We start from the raw sequence: 19,369 nt of genomic DNA on the forward strand, positions 1-19,369 counted from the left end.
TTATACAGTGTCCATCAGAGACAGTGGATTACAGCTCTGTGGATATTGACCAGTTTAACGCTTACATGTAAATACATTTCAGCATTCCTGCTTGCTTTATGTATTTTATCTCTCTTTTATCTTATCTTGTTGAGACAGGGTCTTGCTGTGTCACCCAGGCTGGAGTGCAGTGTTGCAATCATGGCTCAGTGCAACCTCTACCTCCTGGGCTCAAATGATCCTCCTACCTCAGCCTCCCAAGTAACCGGAATTACAGGCGTGAGCCACTGTGTCTGGCCTGAAGAAAGGAATTTTTAACTTTTAATTTTAACTACTTTAAATTTAAAAACTGATGCTTGATTCAGCGATTTGAAAACAGTATATTTGGAACCACTTGGATATGAGAATCTGCTTTTTAACCATACATTGATGAAATCTAAATAGAGAACAAGCATTTCCGATGACAGGTACTCTCTCAGATTGAAATGCACTGCAATTGTATACATACCGGATTTCAAAGTCTTTGCAAAAAAGAATGTAACATATCACATTAATTTTTTTATTGACTGATTACATGTTGAGTATTGATTGGTTACATGTTGAAATGATATTTCGGGTATAATAAAGTGGCGTCAGGGAAAAATATTTTTCCTAAATAGGAAAAATAAATGGGTAAAATGTACTATCAAAATCAATTTTACATTTCTTTTTGTTTTTATTTATTTATTATTTATTCTTGAGACGGAGTCTAGCTCTGTCGCCCAGGCTGGAGTGCAGTGGCCACATCTCAGCTCACTGCAACCTCCGCCTCCTGGGTTCAAGCGATTCTCCTGCCTCAGCCTCCAAGTAGCTGGGATTACAGGCGCGAGCCACCACGCCCAGCTAATTTTTCTTTCTTTTTCTTTTCTTTTCTTTTCTTTTTTTTTTTTTTAGTAGACAGCGGGTCTCGCCATTTTGGCCAGGTTGGTCTCGAACTACTGAACTCAAGTGATCTGCCCGCCTCGGCCTCCTAGTGTTGGGAATACAGGCGTGAGCCACCGCCCCCGGCCTTCTTTTTGGTTTTAAACGTGGTATTGACATTTTAAGATGATATCTGCGACTCGCATCACTGGGACAAGCGACTCTGGGTCATGAATTCTCCCATTCCTCATTTACTCTGCAGCACCAGGTGGCTGTGAACCCCGCTCTTCTGCTTGGGTTTCCGCATCACCAGCAGCTTCTTTCCTTCCCAGGTATCGCCGACTGCTTTCTGCAGCCGCTTTCCAGGAGGGGTTCCGAAGTTCTGGGCAGCCAGAGCCCCGGAGGCCTTACAGGAGCGGCCTGGCAATTCTCGCCGCCGGCCGCCAGAGGAAGCTGCTTCGCTGCTGTCGTTGCCGAGCAACTCGTAGCCCGGAAGCAATACCCCGTCCGGCTCGGTTCTGGGGCGGCCGCACTCCGGGAGACTTCCGGCGGCGGGGCGGGCGCTGGGTCTTGGCGAACTGGCTTCGGAAGCGGCGCGATGACCACGCTACGGGCCTTCACCTGCGACGACCTGTTCCGCTTCAACAACATGTGAGTGACACGCGCCTAGGGCCAGCCGCTCGTGGTCAGGCCCTGCCACCTCCGGCCCCACCACCTCCAGACCCGCCAGCTCCGGCCCCAGCCGCACCCTCCCGGCGGGACCCCAAGCCCGGGCGGGGACCCGCGAGAACCACCCCCGCCGGCCGACGTGGGCGCCTCCCTGGGGCCACAGGGTCCAGGGACAGGTGGGCCTGGAGTCGACGCACGCCGGCCTTGGCGACCTTGGCCAAGGTGCTCAAACTTTGTCTCTGGACCCTGCTAGCTCGCGGGTTCTGGGGCAGCGCTGGGGCCGCCACTCGTGGTCGCTGTCAGGAGGCACTGGGGTGATGGGGCGAGCTGGGGCGCGGCCTCGAGCCCACCACCTGGGCTCCTCGTCCTGCCCCACTGCTTGCTGGCTCGTGGCCGGGCCGCACCTCTTCTGGGCAGCGGGCACCGCCGAAGGCCCGGCCGCAGAGGGGGCTTGCGAGGATCGGAAGCTGGTCAGCAGCTGTTGGGATGTGTACATGGTGAAGCCCACCTGGTGGCCGTGGTTAAATTGTATCTAAATGAAATAACACCGATCACCGTGTTGCCGGCAGCGGATGCTGTCTCAGTCATGGTTACTGTTTGCAAGTTTAGTTACTGTAGCTGCGCACCCGGGTGTAGACACCTTTCCTGTGTGAGGAGTCAGGGCATATCTTAGGGGAGGCTCGCTGTGCCCAGAGCCCTGGATGCAGTCTCTTTGGATTCGAGTTAAGGCCAGACCTCTGATCTGCAGGTACCTTTTTTTTTTTTTTTAAGAAAATGTTTTATTATGAAGATTCCCACACATTTAGAAAAGTTGGAGGAATTTCAGCCTGTGCTTTTATAGACACTTTTCCTGGATTCTGCAGTTAACATTTTGCTACACTGATATCTCTCCTGCCTATCTATGAGTCCTAGATCCACTTTAAAAAACAACAAGGCGGTATGTGAAAACTAAGGACCAAGTGGTTCTGATTCAGTGTCGGGAAGATAGAAAGCACTATGGGATGAAATGGCTGGGAACATTTCAAAGAGAGGGTGAGCCTTGAAGGATGGGTGACACATTGGTAAGTGAGGAAGAAGGAAGTTCCAGAGAAGGAGCGGGGCATGAAAGTGGGGACACTTACGAAGTGCGGTTAGACAACTGGGGTCAGTGCGAATCTAGTGGCTTTCTGTCCCTGAGCAGTCGTGGAGAAATGGGTGAAACAGGAGGGGTTTCGACCTGATCCTGTGAAAAGAATTTTCTGTTGGGCCAGTCTGGTCTAAGCTTCATAGCTGCGGTGACTTGTGTTGAACTCATTGTTCCCTGCACTGTTCTGAGTGCCCACATAATAATCCAGTTAATCGTCACAATTCTTTGAGGTGCTGTCATCCCCATTTTGTGTATGAGTAAACCAAGGCATGGCAAGCACAAGTGAATTGGCCCAGGTGGGGATGAGTAAAGCAAGGAATTTCATCCAAGGAGATTGGTTCTGGAGCAGTGGTTCTAAAAGATGTGGTCCCCGATCACAGGGACCATGTTAGAAACACACATTCCGTTTGCCATCCACTGCTCTGGAGTGGGTCTTAACCCACCTGGAGCCTCTGGAGAGGCTCACCCCTCTTTGAAATGTTCCCAACCATCTCATCCCATAGTCCTTTCTATCCTCCTGACACTTGAATTGGAACCACTTGGGTCTTAGTTTTCACATACTGCCCTATTGTTTTTCAAAATGAATCTAGGATTGATAGATGGGCAGAGAGAGATGATGAAGCCAGTGTAGCAAAGTGTTCACTGTGGATTCTAGGTGATGGATTCAAATTCTTAACCACTGAGCTCTGTGGGCTGTCATGTGATGAGAGCAGGTAAACTGGGCAGGTAAGCCATTCAGGAGGCCTTGGCAGTGGCCCAGAGATGATGACTTGGCAGAGGCTTCAGTTTGAGAGGTGCAGCATGGGAGGTGACAGGATGCCTTGAAGCTTCAAGAAAAGTTAAGCCTTATGGGGAATCAGTTTTACCTGAAGATCTAGGAAAGGACAACTGTTTTACATGGAAATGAATAGAAAGGAAATAACACAGGAACACTTACAAGAAAATATTAGATTTCAGAGAATCACGTGGCCTCTTCAGAATGTGCCAGTAGGGGAGCTCCATTTATTCCCCATTTTCTTTTATTTTTTGAGACAGGGTCTCGCTCTGTCATCCAGATGGGAGTGCAGTGGCACAATCATAGGTCGCTTTAGTCTCAAGCTCCCAGGCCCAGGCAATCCTCCTGCCTCAGCCTCCCGAGTAGTTGGGACTACAGGCATGTGCTGCCACACCCCACTACTTTTTAAAAATTTTTTGTAGACACAGGGTCTTGTTTTATTGCCCAGGCTGGTCTGGAACTCCCAGGCTCAAGTGATTCTCCCACCTTATCCTCCCAAAGTGCTGGAATTACAGGTGTGAGCCACCACACCTGGTTCCCCGTTTTTTCTATTTACTTGCCTCTTTGATTAGGGCATTTTGGTAGAAAACTCTGAGAATGACTCATATTAGATGTTGCAGTCGGAATCGAAAGAATCCGTGGATGTACGACACTGCAATTAATTTAACACACATTTTATTCTTGGAAAAATATTTGAGTGCCTACTGTGTGCCAGTTCTAGAGACACAGCAATGAGCAAGACATAACCAAAAAGATGTCTTTATAGAATGTACATTTTCCCCTCTAAACACCTTAATGTATCATAAAGTAGCGCTGACTTCATGGAAAACCTGAAACAATTTTAGGGACCCCCTCAAATCCTGACCCACACCTTGGGAATCACTGCTCTAACACAGGGCGGGGAGTCATGTGGAGCTTAGTGTTCAGTTACACAGGAAAATAGAAGCAGGGAAGGAAAGCTAGAAGCGAGTGGGGATTCAGCTTTAGTGTGGGGGTTCAGGGAGAGTGCCCTTGAAGAAAGACCTGGGGAAGTTAGGAATGAGTTACATGAATACTGGGGGGCAGGGGAGCTTCCAAATAGAGGGAACAGTAAGTGAAGACACCCCTGTTTCAAATAGGAGGCAGGCCATGTGGCTGGAACAGAGTGAGCGTGGGAGGGTAAGGGGATGATAGCAGAGAGTCAGAAGGGCAGGACTTGGAGAGGCCATCATAAGACCTGAGCTTCTCTGCCAAGGGCACCAAGAAACCCAGGTGGAGGGGCCAGGAAGGCATCTGGGCATGGGCGTCTCAAGATTAGGTCTGGGCTAAAGATGGAAATGTGGGGGTCAACACAAATGTAGAAAAAAGAGGCTGTAACATGGCGCCGTAGGGCATCAAGTGTTCAAGTAAAGGAGACCACGTGGCTCAGTGAGGTAAGAGGAAAACCCCATGGTCTCAGAAGCTGAGTGAAGAGCATTTCAGGCTGTCCCAGCAGTGGGAAGCTGTTCAAGAGCAGCTGATGGCTCAGTGCACATCATATTTATATGTTTCTTCCAGGAAAGAGAAATTGAAGATACAGATGCAGGAGGGAAAGAATTGCAGGAGGAGGGTCCCGAGTACTGAGGGGCTCTCTCGCCAGCACTCCGTGCCTGGTGACAGGAAAGCAAGTAGCATATGGGTGCAGATGCCTGTGTGCGTGGGTTCAGTGGGGGGACTTTGGTGAAGCCGCCTTCTTCCTGTTATCGTTTCCTCGTGATGGAATAGGAAGCCCCTGAGATGGCGGGGCTGGAGGTGGGGGTGAGGGTGGGCCGACAAGAGAACATAAAGCAGTTGTTGAGAAGTGTGGGAGTGACTCCCTGCACTGTATTAGAGCAGTGATTCTCAAGGTGTGGGCCAGGGTTTGGGGGTCCCCAAGATTGTTTCAGATATTCTGTGAGGTCAGAGCTATCTCCATGATGTATTAAGAAGGTTTTTTGCCTTTTCCACTGTCATTCCCTCACAAGTACACAGTGGAGCTTCCCAAGGTGTGATCTTTCAGCAGCGAGCATAACAAATGCTTGAGAATCCGGTTGTCTTTTAAGCAAGACATTGCAGAATTGTTAAAACAATGCCATTGTTGTCACTGGATTTTGTTTTTTGTTTTCGGAAGTATAGTGATTTTTTGGTAAAGTTATTTGTGTTAACGTGTAATTGATTTATTATTTTTGAGTGAATATTAAAAATTTGTAAATATCAGTAGATATTACCCATATAAACAAAAGTTCTTTGGGGTCCTCAGTAACTTTTTAGTGTTAAGGAGTTCTGAAACCAAAAAGTTTAGGAACTGCTGGACTACAGAATATGATATGACTAGCATCGCTATGGGTCTCAAAGGAGAATTTGACTAGAAATTGGAGGAGAACAATTGAAAAGTAGCTGGTTTTGAGCCTGACAAAATAACGGCTCCACTGATTGAATAGGGAAGTGAGGGGACGAAGGAGGTGGGTTTTCAGAATGCAGATTCGGGAATGGTGTGCTGGGATGTGCTGGTTGAAGCGCCCACAGCAGCAGAGCCAGGTTGGGAGGCATCCACCAAGAACACGTGATTGAACATATAGGAATGGGGATGGTGGGGACGGGGAGGTGGGAGTGTAGAATAGGAGTGGGGAGCAAAAACCGAGTGGTGGGAGTGACCACATTTACAGGGTGGGATAAAGGAGCAATTGTCAGGGAAGACCCAGACACAGGCAGGGAGGATCCATGGGGTTAGATGCTGCAGTGGGCGAGTTTGACCTTCCGTCTCTGCGAGCTACATCCCTAGTTGATCCCCAGTTCCATTAGCAATTTGTTGCCACTTAGAAAATGCGAGATGGAGATTTATTAACTTTAATTTTAAAGAAGCAAGTAGCAGTTAAATGAAAAAATGTATAAACACCCTAATAGTTGCTGTGACAGCTTATTATGGCTATTAGGTAGATTAAATCATCTTCCTCAGCCCTAAAGTTGGCCTTAAAATTGTTGATGAAACATGTTTTGTTTTCCTTGTGGCATTATTATTGTTAGCTTTAGCAGGCTTATTTCAACTGGTTATTGTAAACGCTGCTTACTATTGACATTTCTCTTGTTTCTTTCAGTAACTTGGATCCGCTTACAGAAACTGTATCCTTTTTTACCAAAAAAAAAAAAAAGTTGAATGAAGATTTACTGAGAATAAAGAAAATAGAGAAATGAAAGGAAAACACAGTACTGAAAAATTTAAAAACTTGTAGGTCAGGAAACATCATAAGCAACACTGAAAGCAATTTTTAAAAATGACACTGAGAACAAGAGTTGTCTTAGATCTGCTGACAAACTGTTAATATCGTAGAAATTTGTAACATCATAGCTCCCCTGCCAACCTCGCCCCTCAGGAGTCAGCATAGCTGTATTCACCAGAAAGCACAGTGACTTCAGCAAGGCGGCTTCATCTCTCTAGTGTGAACAAAGTCTGGAGATAAGCAGTCCCAGGCAGGTGACGCTTCCATGAAGACACCAGCAGCCAGGCTGTCTGCAGGTTAAGCACTCTACAGAGTGGCCGTAATCTTGTTCCAGATGCTGCCAGAGCAAACAGCATCACAGCCATGTTTCCGGCAGCAGAATCAACAGAGGGGGAGGTGAGGGTGTTCTTCCCTTTTAAGAGTACCTTTGAGCCTGGAATCCCAGCACTTTGGGAGGCCAAGGCAGGCAGATCACGAGGTCAGGCTTGCAAGACCAGCCTGGCCAACATGGTGAAACCCTGTCTGTCTCTAATAAAAATATAAGAATTAGCCAGGCATGGTGGTGCACTCCGTAATCCCAGCTACTCAGGAGGCTGAGGCAGGAGAATTGCTTGAACCAGGACCCGGGAGGCGGAGGTTGCAGTGACCGGAGATCACGCCACTGTACTCCAGCCTGGGCTACAGAGCGAGACTCCGTCTCAAAAAAAAAAAAAAGAGTACCTTTGGGAAATGCCGCACAGCCCTGCTCTGTCTCATTGACCAGCACCTGTTTCATGTTCCACCTGTCTACTGAATCCTATCTAGAGTCCAGAAATGTGCCCCACTTTATAAATTGGGACTTGTTACTAAAGTGAATAAAGGATTTGAGGTAACAATGAGCAGTGTCTATTATTGTCCTAAAGGAAAAATGGGGCAAAGATGTGAAGATAGGGTACTCTGGTTATGCTGTGGTAACAGATAACCCCACATCTCTAGTGGCTTACAACACAAAGTTCGGATTGTGGGTTATGCTCCATGTCTACTGTAGGTGGGTAGGAGGGTTCTGCTAACCGGTAATTTATCAAAAGAGGGCATATAGGAGCTTAATGAAGGTATTAGGAGTTCAGTCTCATTGGTCAAAAGACATGTAAACTAAAACCACAATGAGATGCCATATTTTAGGTATCAGCTAAGATTTTTAAAAATGATATACCTCAGTGCTGATGATGGTGAGGTGAGAGGAACATTCTCATAGATTGCTAGTGACAATGTAAGTTGCTATTATCTTTCCGGAAGGCACTTTGGAAATAGTAATTCCATTTCCTGAAAGCCAAAAATAAGAAGAAATAGAGGCAGTTTGTCAGTGGTTGACAAAAGGCCCATAGGCCAAATCTGGCCCACTGCCTGTTTTGTAAGTAAAATGTTATTGGGACACCATGCTCATTAATTTATATTTTTTTTCTGTGGCTTTTGCAGTTTGAGTAGTTCCAGCAGGGACTGTATGGCCCACAAAGCCTAGGATGTTTACTATTTGGCCTTTTACAGAAAAAGTTTGCTAACCCCTGAGTTATAGCATTACAAAAATTATTTATTGCAGGAGAGTTACTAAGCATTTGGAGTAAAATTCACACACAACAATCAGGAGATGGTGAAGTAAATTAAGCTGTACTGAAGAAGGATTTCAGACATTTTTTGGGGAAACTGGAAATGACCCAGGTGTCCATTGTCAGGATACAGGCTATTTAAGGTGTCTCTTCACACAGAGAAATAGTATACAGCAGTAAAAATTACTTACAGGTACAGGCAGCAACAGTACTACATATCAGAAACAAAACTGAATGGGAAAAGCAAAAAATCTCCACAGTGTTCATCTGGACTTTTAAAATTATGACTAATGATATCACCACTTAAAAGATTTTTGAAGAATTTTGAATGACAAAAATTTGGAAGAATTTTAGGATGCAAATCGGTTTATATGGTGTGCTTCCAGTGACATTTAAAATGTACAATGAAAGTCCCATAATCCAGGTGAGCCTATATTTGAAAGTAACCTGTTGGGTCCTGGAGGTCGATGGGAGGGTGAGGTGTCTGGGACTCCTCCGTTAGCCACAGGAGAGATGGTTGTGGTGTATGTCAGAGGCTGGCTGGCAGGAAGACTGGCTGGCCTGCCATGTTAAGGGTTGTATTTGAAGGGTATTCAAAATAATGATGGTCCTTCACAGGAGATTTTGAAGAATTTCACACTGAACAGGTTTTCAAGGAACTTAAAAAATATATTTATGTATGATTGATGGTGTCCTCTGATAAATTGCATCAGAAAGTTTATACTAACAAGAAATATATTCTCATGCATTAAAATACAGAGTAAAAAGAAGAGAAATGTAGGAATGATTACATGTCAGTAAGGACATCCCAAGGTTGAAGAGTTAAGTCATGAGCAAATTATTCAGGCATTTACTGTTAACATAGTTGATTCCTTAAGTCAGCTTTTATCTGCATTACTAGAAATGCAGGATTTGAATCAGTGGAGAGGAAAAACTGGGTAATTAAGTTGGGTCTGGAAGGACTTAGGTTGTAAAGTGATTTTCACAGTCTCATAGCTGAAGTCAAAGTAGGAACTAGCCATTAATTTTTCAGTGCAATTATGCAAGCATGAATGTATTGAGCATCTACTGTGTACCAGGCACCAGGGATAGAGGGAACATGACATTCATAGACTAAGAGGAGGCAAACCGCTAACAAATAGTATCAGGTGATAAATGGAGAGACTTAGATATGGTATGGTCAGTAGGGAAGTAGACTGTAGAACTTTGGGGTCCTGATTCTCTGCTTTCTATTAGACAGTGCTATCACCATTCCACACTTGAGGCTGTTATGTCCAGGCAATTTTGTTAAAAATCCATGATAACCTAAATGTTTCATGTAATGGTATGTATGATTATAGGACTCATATAGAGCTGGGGATAAAGTAACAGTATACTTTGTAAAGGAAACTTTTTTTACAATATCCCTTAATGAAGAACTTTTTACTGTCCATTACTTTTCACACTCCTTAACAGGACTCTAGTATGGGATTCCTTTCTACCTACAGTACCTCGCCCACTGGCCAGAGTATTTCATAGTTGCAGAGGCACCTGGTGGAGAATTAATGGGTTATAGTAAGTATAATACCACTAATATTTTGTGGAGTAGGTAAATATTTTAATACAGATTTCAACCAATTGCTTTAGACTGCAGAATCGGAATATAATCATGATGCTTGTAATTTTATTTCCTCTTCAACAATTCAACAACTTACTGATCTCTTCTCTGTTTTGGGCATTGTGCTAGGCCCAGGCGATAACGGCAGTGAACCAGACAGACATGGTCTTAGTCTTCTTAAATCTTTCATTCTAATAATTAAAAAAAAAAAATCTTTCATTCTAATAAAAAAAAAAATCTTTCATTCTAAGGCCAGGTGCAGTGGCTCTCACGCCTGTAATCCCAGCACTTTGGAAGGCTGAGGTAGGCGGATCCTTTGAGGTCAGGAGTTCGAGATCGGCCTGACCAAATGGTGAAAGCTCGCCTCTACTAAAAATACAAAAAATTAGCTGGGCATGGTGTCACAGGCCTATAATCTCAGCTACTCAGGAGGCTGAGGCGGGAGAATCACTTGAACCCCGGAGGCAGAGCTTGCAGTGAGCTGAGATCATGCCACTGCACTCCAGCCTGGGTGACACAGCGAGACTCCATCTCTAAAAAAAATCTTTCTTTCTATACTTTTGTTAAAATTCTACATGGTTTATTTAGTATATAATGCAGGCATCATAGCATCCTCATTGAGTTAGCATTACTAACAAAATCTTTAGTTCTGAACTATATATGTATATCCACATGTACCCACATATATCCACACCCATATGAAATGTAGCTATTTGAAAAAATACATACTCTAGTTCTTTTTTCAAAATTAGTTGTGTTTTTAAGTATATCATTCTTTTTTGTTCTAATTCTGATTTTAGAACTACATATAGTATTACATTTACAAGTGAATTTCAAATAAAAGCACTGTTAGCTGGATGACCTCAGGTGGTACTTAAAAACTTCGTTATCAGTTTCCTTTGTAATAAAAATGTACCGAACAGTAATTGTATATTTATATGTAAATCAGTGTCTAGTTACTGAATGTGATTTTTGTTGTTGTTGGCAGTTATGGGTAAAGCAGAAGGCTCAGTAGCCAGGGAAGAATGGCACGGGCATGTCACAGCTCTGTCTGTTGCCCCAGAATTTCGACGCCTTGGTTTGGCTGCTAAACTTATGGAGTTACTAGAGGAGATTTCAGAAAGGTGAGATTCAGTTTTTCAAATACACTTAGGGATTTGTGGACCCCTAACCATTTTTTTCCCCTTCAGGCTGAATAACTGTCATGCTTTACAGTTTACAGGAATTTCATGTTCCTCCATCTCCAATAGTCCTTACAACAATTCTGTCACATAGTCAAAGTGATAATTGTTTCTATTTTGCCATTGAGGAAATTAAGGCAAAGTATTGCAGTGACCCGCTGTAGGCTTATAAGCCGAGGAATTGGTGGAATCAGTTCCAAAGGCTAGCTCTCGAGGTTTCTCTTAGTGTTCCTGCCACTGTGGCACACACTCCTAATATCTGTTAACATTGCCTTGGCATCTGAATAAATTTTTAACAGTGCTTCTTGGCCAAAAGAAAATAGTTCAGTTTTAAACAGTTATATTCTAACTGTTTAATAAGTATTTATAGCCTAACAACTAATAGCCATTTAGAAAAAAAAAATGAAAAGAAATATTTTTATTTCATCTTAAATAACTATGGCTAGCTACTAATGAGATGTGTATACCTGTTGGACGTTAGATGACTTGACACAACCACCTGCATTCCTGTTTCCCATTGGTTTTCTTTTTTTTTTTTTTTTTTTTTTTGAGACGGAGTCTTGCTCTGTCACCCAGGCTGGAGTGCAATGGCACAATCTTGGCTCACTGCAAGCTCCGCCTCCCGGGTTTACGCCATTCTTCTGCCTCAGCCTCCCGAGTAGCTGGGACTATAGGCGCTTGCCACTACGCCCAGCTAATTTTTTGTATTCTTTAGTAGAGACGGGGTTTCACTGTGTTAGCCAGCATGGTCTCGATCTCCTGATCTCGTAATCTGCCTGTCTCAGCCTCCTAAAGTGCTGGGATTATAGGCGTGAGCCACTGTGCCTGGCCCTAATATTTTTTTTAATCACAGCAACTGCCAGAAACTGCTTCATAGAAATATTATGTCATTAAGAGGAATGTAGTATGATCTAATGTCGAACTTGTGAACTACTTCAAACTAGTTTCCCAATATCTGACGTGTAAGGTTTTGCTGTTTTTCCTGAACATTCGAAATATCCTTTGGTGGCTGTATGAGTTTGGGACACTTTAGGGCACCTAAGTGCACAGTTCGCGAACTGCCAGCATGGCATCTTTTTTTTTTTTTTTTAAGAGACGTGTTGTATATATCAAACCTCTTCATTGTCGTGTAATACAATAAATAGAAGAGAAAGCCCCTCCTTGTATCTTCATTCTAGAAGAGATAGGTTTGTATAAGCTTGACCTGTTGTCAAGCTGCCATTTCTTTCTCCACTGTAATTTCCTAAAAGTGTGGTAGGAAAGAGAATAGTTGCTGAGAAGGGTTCTTGAGCTTAATTTCCACTTAATTAATAGATTTAATAAAGGCAAGTTTTAAAGAAGTAACTGTGGCCTGACAAAGGCTTCAAGCCAAATTAGAGGCAAAAGGAGCTCAAACTCATTCAGAGAAGAGAAGAAGTTGTGTTAGCTGAAAAAGAAGAGTGCTAATCTTTAAGATTTTTTTCAAGTTCTCCCTAGACCAAACAAAGAAGGGAAGAAAATTTTTAGCATGATTATAGTTTATGCACATTTATTAATGGCATTATGTTGAAAAAAAAGTATTTGGCATTATTGTATAGTGAACAGGGGGTTAGAAAGTGGGTTGTTCAATGAGAACACATGGACACAGGGAGGGGAACATCACACACCGAGGCCTGTCGGGGGTGGGGGTCTAATGGAGGGATAGAATTAGGATAAATACCTAATGATATAGATGACGAGTTGATGGGTGCAGCAAACCACCATGGCATGTGTATACCTATGTAACAAACCTGCACATTCTGCACATGTATCCCAGAACTTAAAGTATAATAAAAAAAAAAGAAAGTGGGTTGTAACTAGCTATGACCTTCCACATATAATTTAAGGTATTTATATGATAGATGCTCTCTCTGAGTAGAAAACCACTATGCTCTCTTCCCTTCCAGTTTCTAAACCTTCGTTATTTGAGACTAGTTGCTAAGATTTAAGTAATCTTTATTTGTAGGGGTTTGTATACATATATACATACATAATATATATACACATGCTTGTATACATTATATGCTTATATACATGTATACATAGTGTATACAATGTATACATTAAAAATAGAAACCAAACAAGTAGAGGAGAAGAAAAATCAACCCCAAAGAAGAGAAAAAGGAAACTAAACCGGCAAAACAAAATGCATGAAATAAAATGGTAGCCAAGAATCCAAATACTGTCAGTAATTACAACAGTAAATGTTAATGGCCTTAGGACTTTATTTATTATTATTTTTTGAGACGGGGTCTCGCTCTGTTGCTCAGGCTGGAGTGCAGTGGCATGATGTCGGCTCATTGCAACCTCCGCCTCCCAGGCTCAATTTTCCTGCCTCACCCTCCGAGTAGCTGGGATTACAGGCACCCACCACCACGTCCTGCCGGCTATGATGACTCTATTTAAAAGACAAAGGCCGTCTGTATTGTTTACAGGAAATATGTATAAAATATATTAAAATATTTTTAATACAGAAAGATTGAAAGTAAATTTTTAAATTACCTTGCAAATTCTAACCAGAAGAAAGAATATTTATTAATAGTAGTTAAATTATAGTTGAATAATTATTACCAGTGTAAAAAAGGGTCACTGCATATTGATAAAATATTTAATCAAGGAAGTAACAAGACTGGGAGTGGTGGCTCATGACTGTAATCCCAGCACTTTGGGAGGCCAAGACAGGTGATCACTTGAAGTCAGGAGTTCCAGACCAGTCTGGCCAACATGGTGAAATCCTGTCTCGACTAAAAATACAAAAATTAGCCAGGCGTGGTGGCACGTGACTGTAATCCCAGCTACTTGGGAGGCTGAGGCCAGAAAATTGCTTGAACCTGGGAGGCAAAGGTTACCGTGAGCCAAGATCATGCCATCACACTCTAGCCTGTGCAACAAGTAAGACTCCATCTCAAAAAAAAAAAAAAAAAAATAGTTTAAAATGGTATTTACCCAGTGACATCATTTCAAAGTAAAAATGCACAAATTGACAAAACTACAAGGAGAAATAGACAAATAATTATTATAATGTGAGATTGAGACATGCTTTTTTTCTGATAGAACAATGAGATAGAAATTTGTCAAGCCTATAGAACAAGAATCAGCAATTTTCTTCTGGGTCAGATAGTAAATATTCAGGCATTACAGGCCACCTAAAGTCTTGGTTACATAGTTTTTTGTTTGTTTGTTTTTTAACAACCATTGCAAAAACCATTCTTAGCTTGAAGGCAGTAGCAAAATAGGTTGTGAGCCAACCCCTGCCCTAAAGAATTTCAATCAGTAGCCCAAAATCTTTTCACGAAGAAAGCTGTGGCTTCTCTGGCCAATTTTACCAAACATTTAAGAAATAACAACTGAAAGATCACTTTTACAGAAACTATTTTGCACAAGCTAAAAAAGGGAACATTCCTCAACTTATTTTTTAAGGCGAGGATAACTCTGATAACAATACTTGACAAAATATGGAAAAGGAAAATTTGAGGAAGATCTCACTCAGATGCAAAATCCCGGAAAAATAATTAGCAAAATGGATTTGGCACTACATAAATAGGATGACACATCAGAAACAAGGTGGTTTCAACTTTACACTAAAGGAGAACACTGGTTATTTTAGAAAGTGCAGCAAACTTGATAAAATCCAATATTCTTTCCTGATAAAAACTGTTAGCAAACTAGGAAATAGAAAGGGGGAACTTCCTTAACCTGAAAAATATCTACAAGAAATCTGTAGTAAATATATTTAGTAGTGATACATTGAATGCTTTCCTTTTGAAATCAGGGACAAGTTAGTCCCTCTTCAGTAATTTACTAGAAATTATAGACAGTGCGGGAAAGCAGGAAAAAATAAACAGGAGGATTGAGAGGAAACAAAACTTATTTTGCACAGATACGATTATACAAATATAAAATCCATAAGAATCTATATTTAGAATTAATAAAAAGTAGGCAAAGTTGTTGGATATAAAGTCAGTATAAAAAGCAATTGTATTTACATATGAGAGGAAACAAAACTTATTTTGCACAGATATTATACAAATATAAAATCCACAAGAATCTAGAAATAAATGTTTAGAATTAAAGGTAGGCAAGGTTGTTGGATATAAAGTCAGTATAAAAAATCAATGGTATTTATATATTTACAAACAGTAAAATTTAGAAAAGATGCCATAGCATGAAAAAATATTAAATACTTAAGAATCTAGCAAGTGCTATGCAAGACCTCTGACATTTTAAAAACTTTTTTGAGAGATATTAAAGTAGCCCTGATAAGTGGAGTGATAAACTATCACTGGATTAGAGGATACAGTAAAACAGGTAATTGACCACAGTTCCAATGTAACTGCAGTCAAAATCCCAAGTATTTTTTATAGTACTTGTTAAGCTGACTCTGAAACATATAGAGGAATAGAAAGAGCAAAAAAGAGACAAGATATTCTTGAATAGCAGCAAAATGGGTGATGTGCCCCCTCCAGGTATCAGACTGTAAAGAGTGAGACTGTATCTTAGTGCTGTAGTTATCTAGACCAGTGCTACAGAATTTGAGAAACAGACCCGAGAATATATGGACTTTAACATACCGCAAAGGAGGCACTGCACATCAGTAGTATGAAGATAGACTTTTCAGTAAAGGTGGTTGGACAATTGGATGTCCCTATGGGAAAAAGAAATTTCCCAGATTACCACTATTCCATACACAAATCAACTCCAGATTTATTAAAAACCTAGATGTGAAAGTAAAGCTAAGAAGTCTTTTGAATTGAATATGGCAGAGTGTCTCTGTGGCCTTAGTGTAGGGCTTTTTTAAAAGGCCATCATATATTCAGCTTCACTGAAGTGAAGTAACTTTTTTTATCAAAAGATACCATAAAGATAATGATAAGACAAACCACAAACTGGAAAAAGATATTTGCAAAGACATTACACAGTACTGAATATTCACAATACATAGAGAACTGTAGCGGGGGAAAAACTGTGTGAAAGATTTAAGTACTGTACAGAAGGAGAAATCTAAATGGCCAACCAACAGAAATATATTCAACATCGTTAGTAATTGCAAATACAAACTAAAATCTGAGATATAGTTACACTGTAAGATTGGCAAAAATAAAAACATCTGATGCACCAAGCCTTGCTGCTGTGGAATGGAGGCTTACTCACTTCTGTGCGAGAGTGAGTTGGTACAAGCCAGTTGGGAAAACAGTTTGGCATTAACTAATGAAGATGTGCCCTGTGACACAACAGTGAGACTCCTAGCTATAGACCTTACATGAGACACTCAACAGAAGTATTAATAGGAGCATCGTTTGTAACAGTAAAAGCCAGAAATGTGTATCAACAGGACTGTGAATGACTTGTGGTGCACAAGCCCAGCCACTCTTGAAGCTTTTACAATGTTCGTTGACTGAGAGAAGCAAAAGACAAAAGAATATGATTCCATGTATGTAAACTTCATCAACAGGAGAAACTGTAATAAGTGGTGAATTTGTAGAACAAATGCCTTGAGTTTATCTTTTAAGAAAACGTGTTGCAGCTTTTGAAATGCTAGTATGCATAGTCATCTTATACTGCAAAGTAATTGTCATAAATCCTAAGTAATACAAATTTCTATTACCATGTAATCAGCTACAAAGTCCTATTACTACCATTCTGAGTAGTAGTCAGAGCAAGGTAAAAACACATGTTTTAAAAAAATACGTATCTATTACTTTCTAGGGTGTCTCACATTCTAACATTTTCCTTTTTTTTTTTTTTTTTAAAGAAAGGGTGGATTTTTTGTCGATCTCTTTGTAAGAGTATCTAACCAAGTTGCAGTTAACATGTACAAGCAGTTGGGCTACAGTGTATATAGGACGGTCATAGAGTACTATTCGGCCAGCAACGGGGAGCCTGATGAGGACGCTTATGGTAAGCTCCCTTCCATGGCAGTATCCTCAAGAAGAAGTCGAAACAGTTACATTCATTCTACAGATTGTAGTCTTTGATTATTTTAATAAATGTAGAAGAATCATATTTGACTTTAATATTAAATCTCCCTCAACCTACCTTTATGAACTTATTAGTAATAATTAACTTACCTATTAACTATAACCAATGGTTAATTTCTGTACATTACTGTTTTACTATGTTACATACATATTATTTTAATAACAAGAAAGAACGTGTATTGTGAGCTGAATCCTGGGTGAGGTTTGGTTAGCATCTGGTATACTTGGCAGTTGGGCGACTTATTTATAAATACATTTTGCTTAGAATCTGGTGGAAGTAGGGGTAGGGGATAAAACCTCTTATGGGAACTTTATCTATACACTTTACATTTGATAGAATATGTTGTTTGAGTGTTTATATTAAACTTTGCTTCTTTACAGATATGAGGAAAGCACTTTCCAGGGACACTGAGAAGAAATCCATCATACCATTACCTCATCCTGTGAGGCCTGAAGACATTGAATAACCCTGGGCAGTGGTTCTTAGGCAGATACTCTAGATACTTTATGGGAAATATTATTTTCATTGGATGATTCTGGAGCTCTATTAGGAGAAAAGTAATCATTTTAGGTCTTAAAGACTTCAAGAAAATACAGGTTATCAATTTATTTAAAATCTCATTGTTTCCAGTTAGCAATGTCATACCTATTAAAGCTGTTCACTAACAAAATTCAATCAAAAAGGCAGCTAGGTCAGAAGGAAACATCCCACTCTCATGGTTCATAATACTCACTGTATGTATGCTAGGGAAAAGATTTGCTTCAGTCTCCTCCTAAATTCTGTGCCTGAGAACCACTGCTGCATATATTTGTTTTTAAATTTTGTATTGAACTGTTAATTGAAGCTTTAAAAGCATATATGAAATGTATAAATCTAAGATGTATAATAAAATACATTGTTGACCCTATGAATGTTTTCTGAAGTTTGTTAGTCATTTGTAAAACTAAATCAGATTGTAATCCCAGTACTTTGGGAGGCCAAGGTGGGCTGATTGCTTGAGGTCAAGAGTTCGAGACCAGCCTGGCCAAAATTTATACTAAAAATACCATCTATACTAAAAAATACAAAAATTAGCTGGGCGTCCCAGCTATGCAGAAGCTGAAGCACAAGAATTGTTTGAACCCTGGAGATGGAGGTTGCAGTGAGCTGAGATTGTCCCACTGCATTCCAGCTCAGGCAACAGAGTGAGACCCTGCCTCAAAAAAAAAAAAGAAAAAACAAATCAGGATTGTGAAAGGTCATCATTCAGGATATGTTTTTTTCATTAAATTGTGACTTCCATACATAATATTTTAAAAATGCACACCTGAAGCAATCACTGCCCAGCATACTTAAGAAGCTCCCTTCATATCGTGTAGTAAATTCTTCCCAGTCACCTGCGTTCATACTGTTACACTGTTAGTCCTAGATCTTTTCTCCTCTTCACAATGCTTTACTTAAATGCTGCCTTTCTAAAAAACCAAAAAAACAAACAAAAACTGTTGAGGTTATTTTTTTTTTTTTAGAGAGGAAAAAGAACATAATTCGTAAAGAAAGGTCATATAACTATAGCATAGGCCAACCATGTATTTTATGTGTAGTGTCATCCTCTGTAATATGTGAAAATATCCAGTTAGTGAAAGACTTAAGAAAAACCCACAAGAAATTATTAAACTTTTACTATTGAAAGGATTTATTTTGGTGGAGTTGAGGGTGGGAGAGAAGTGAATATGTTCTCCTGTTAGAGAATAGCTTTTTCCCTTCCAGCTTTCACACTGGCACATGCTTATTACAATTCTACCTTGGGAACATGACAGAATTTTTTTCTTATGCATACATGCAACATAAACAGGTAATTCTAGGAAGACTGTGATTAAGTCACTTGCATTCTGACCTGTTTTCATCTCACTCCCTGACTGGATGAGCCAAAGGCCTCATTAAGATGATGTTCTGCTCACTCACTAGGCAGACCTCTACTTGAGATGTGATCTGACACCGCAGCAGCTGATGCTGGTCCAGTGACTAAAGCAGTCAGGATGAAAACAGATTTGCGTTTTATCTCAACAGTCCTATTTTCTTCCATCCTTAAACACTGTATGTTATTTTCAAGATAAAATTTAGTAACATTACGAAGTAGCTTTATTCCTTGGGTGAATGAGACATGTGCACATTTAATCATCAGTTTGCTTACTAAAGGTCCTTTTAGGGGAAAACAACCTTAAAAATATAGTTCTAGTCCTTGGGCAGTGAACAAAGAAAAAATATGCTTGAGAAACAGTCCAGGTTAAAGGAAAACTCTCAGATCGGTTAATGTAGTCAAATTTTTGCTTGAGAATGTGAGCAACATATCAGCAAATATATTCATTCT

The 19,369-nt window shown here is 40.9% G+C and overlaps 1 protein-coding gene across 3 annotated transcripts; it reads left to right on the forward strand.

Moving 5' to 3' along the window:
* Positions 1 to 1,170: 1,170 nt before the first annotated feature.
* NAA20 (N(alpha)-acetyltransferase 20, NatB catalytic subunit) lies at positions 1,171 to 17,929 on the forward strand. 3 transcript variants are annotated; one of them, XM_011979526.1, is made up of 6 exons: positions 1,171 to 1,530; positions 6,542 to 6,566; positions 9,711 to 9,801; positions 10,833 to 10,968; positions 16,796 to 16,941; positions 17,403 to 17,929. In XM_011979526.1, the coding sequence occupies exons 1-6, from the start codon at positions 1,478 to 1,480 to the stop codon at positions 17,486 to 17,488; spliced, it is 537 nt and encodes a 178-aa protein (XP_011834916.1). In that variant the 5' UTR covers positions 1,171 to 1,477; the 3' UTR covers positions 17,489 to 17,929. The 3 variants fall into 3 exon arrangements, with proteins under 3 accessions (XP_011834916.1, XP_011834918.1, XP_011834917.1); XM_011979527.1 differs by having other exon boundaries at positions 1,435 to 2,137; XM_011979528.1 differs by lacking the exon at positions 16,796 to 16,941.
* The last annotated feature ends 1,440 nt before the right edge of the window (positions 17,930 to 19,369 follow it).

The sequence above is a fragment of the Mandrillus leucophaeus genome, unplaced genomic scaffold (genome assembly GCF_000951045.1).
Source record: "Mandrillus leucophaeus isolate KB7577 unplaced genomic scaffold, Mleu.le_1.0 Scaffold202, whole genome shotgun sequence".
Lineage (NCBI taxonomy): Eukaryota > Metazoa > Chordata > Mammalia > Primates > Cercopithecidae > Mandrillus > Mandrillus leucophaeus.

What these genes read in the sequence shown, in the direction of transcription:
- NAA20 (XM_011979526.1), top strand. Translation starts at nt 1,478, where the DNA reads ATGACCACGCTACGGGCCTTCACCTGCGACGACCTGTTCCGCTTCAAC. An exon ending in TGGATCCGCTTACAGAAACT is followed by an intron (nt 6,567 to 9,710) that starts GTATCCTTTTTT and finishes ACAGGACTCTAG; the next exon opens with TATGGGATTCCTTTCTACCT. An exon ending in CTAGAGGAGATTTCAGAAAG is followed by an intron (nt 10,969 to 16,795) that starts GTGAGATTCAGT and finishes TTTTTTTTAAAG; the next exon opens with AAAGGGTGGATTTTTTGTCG.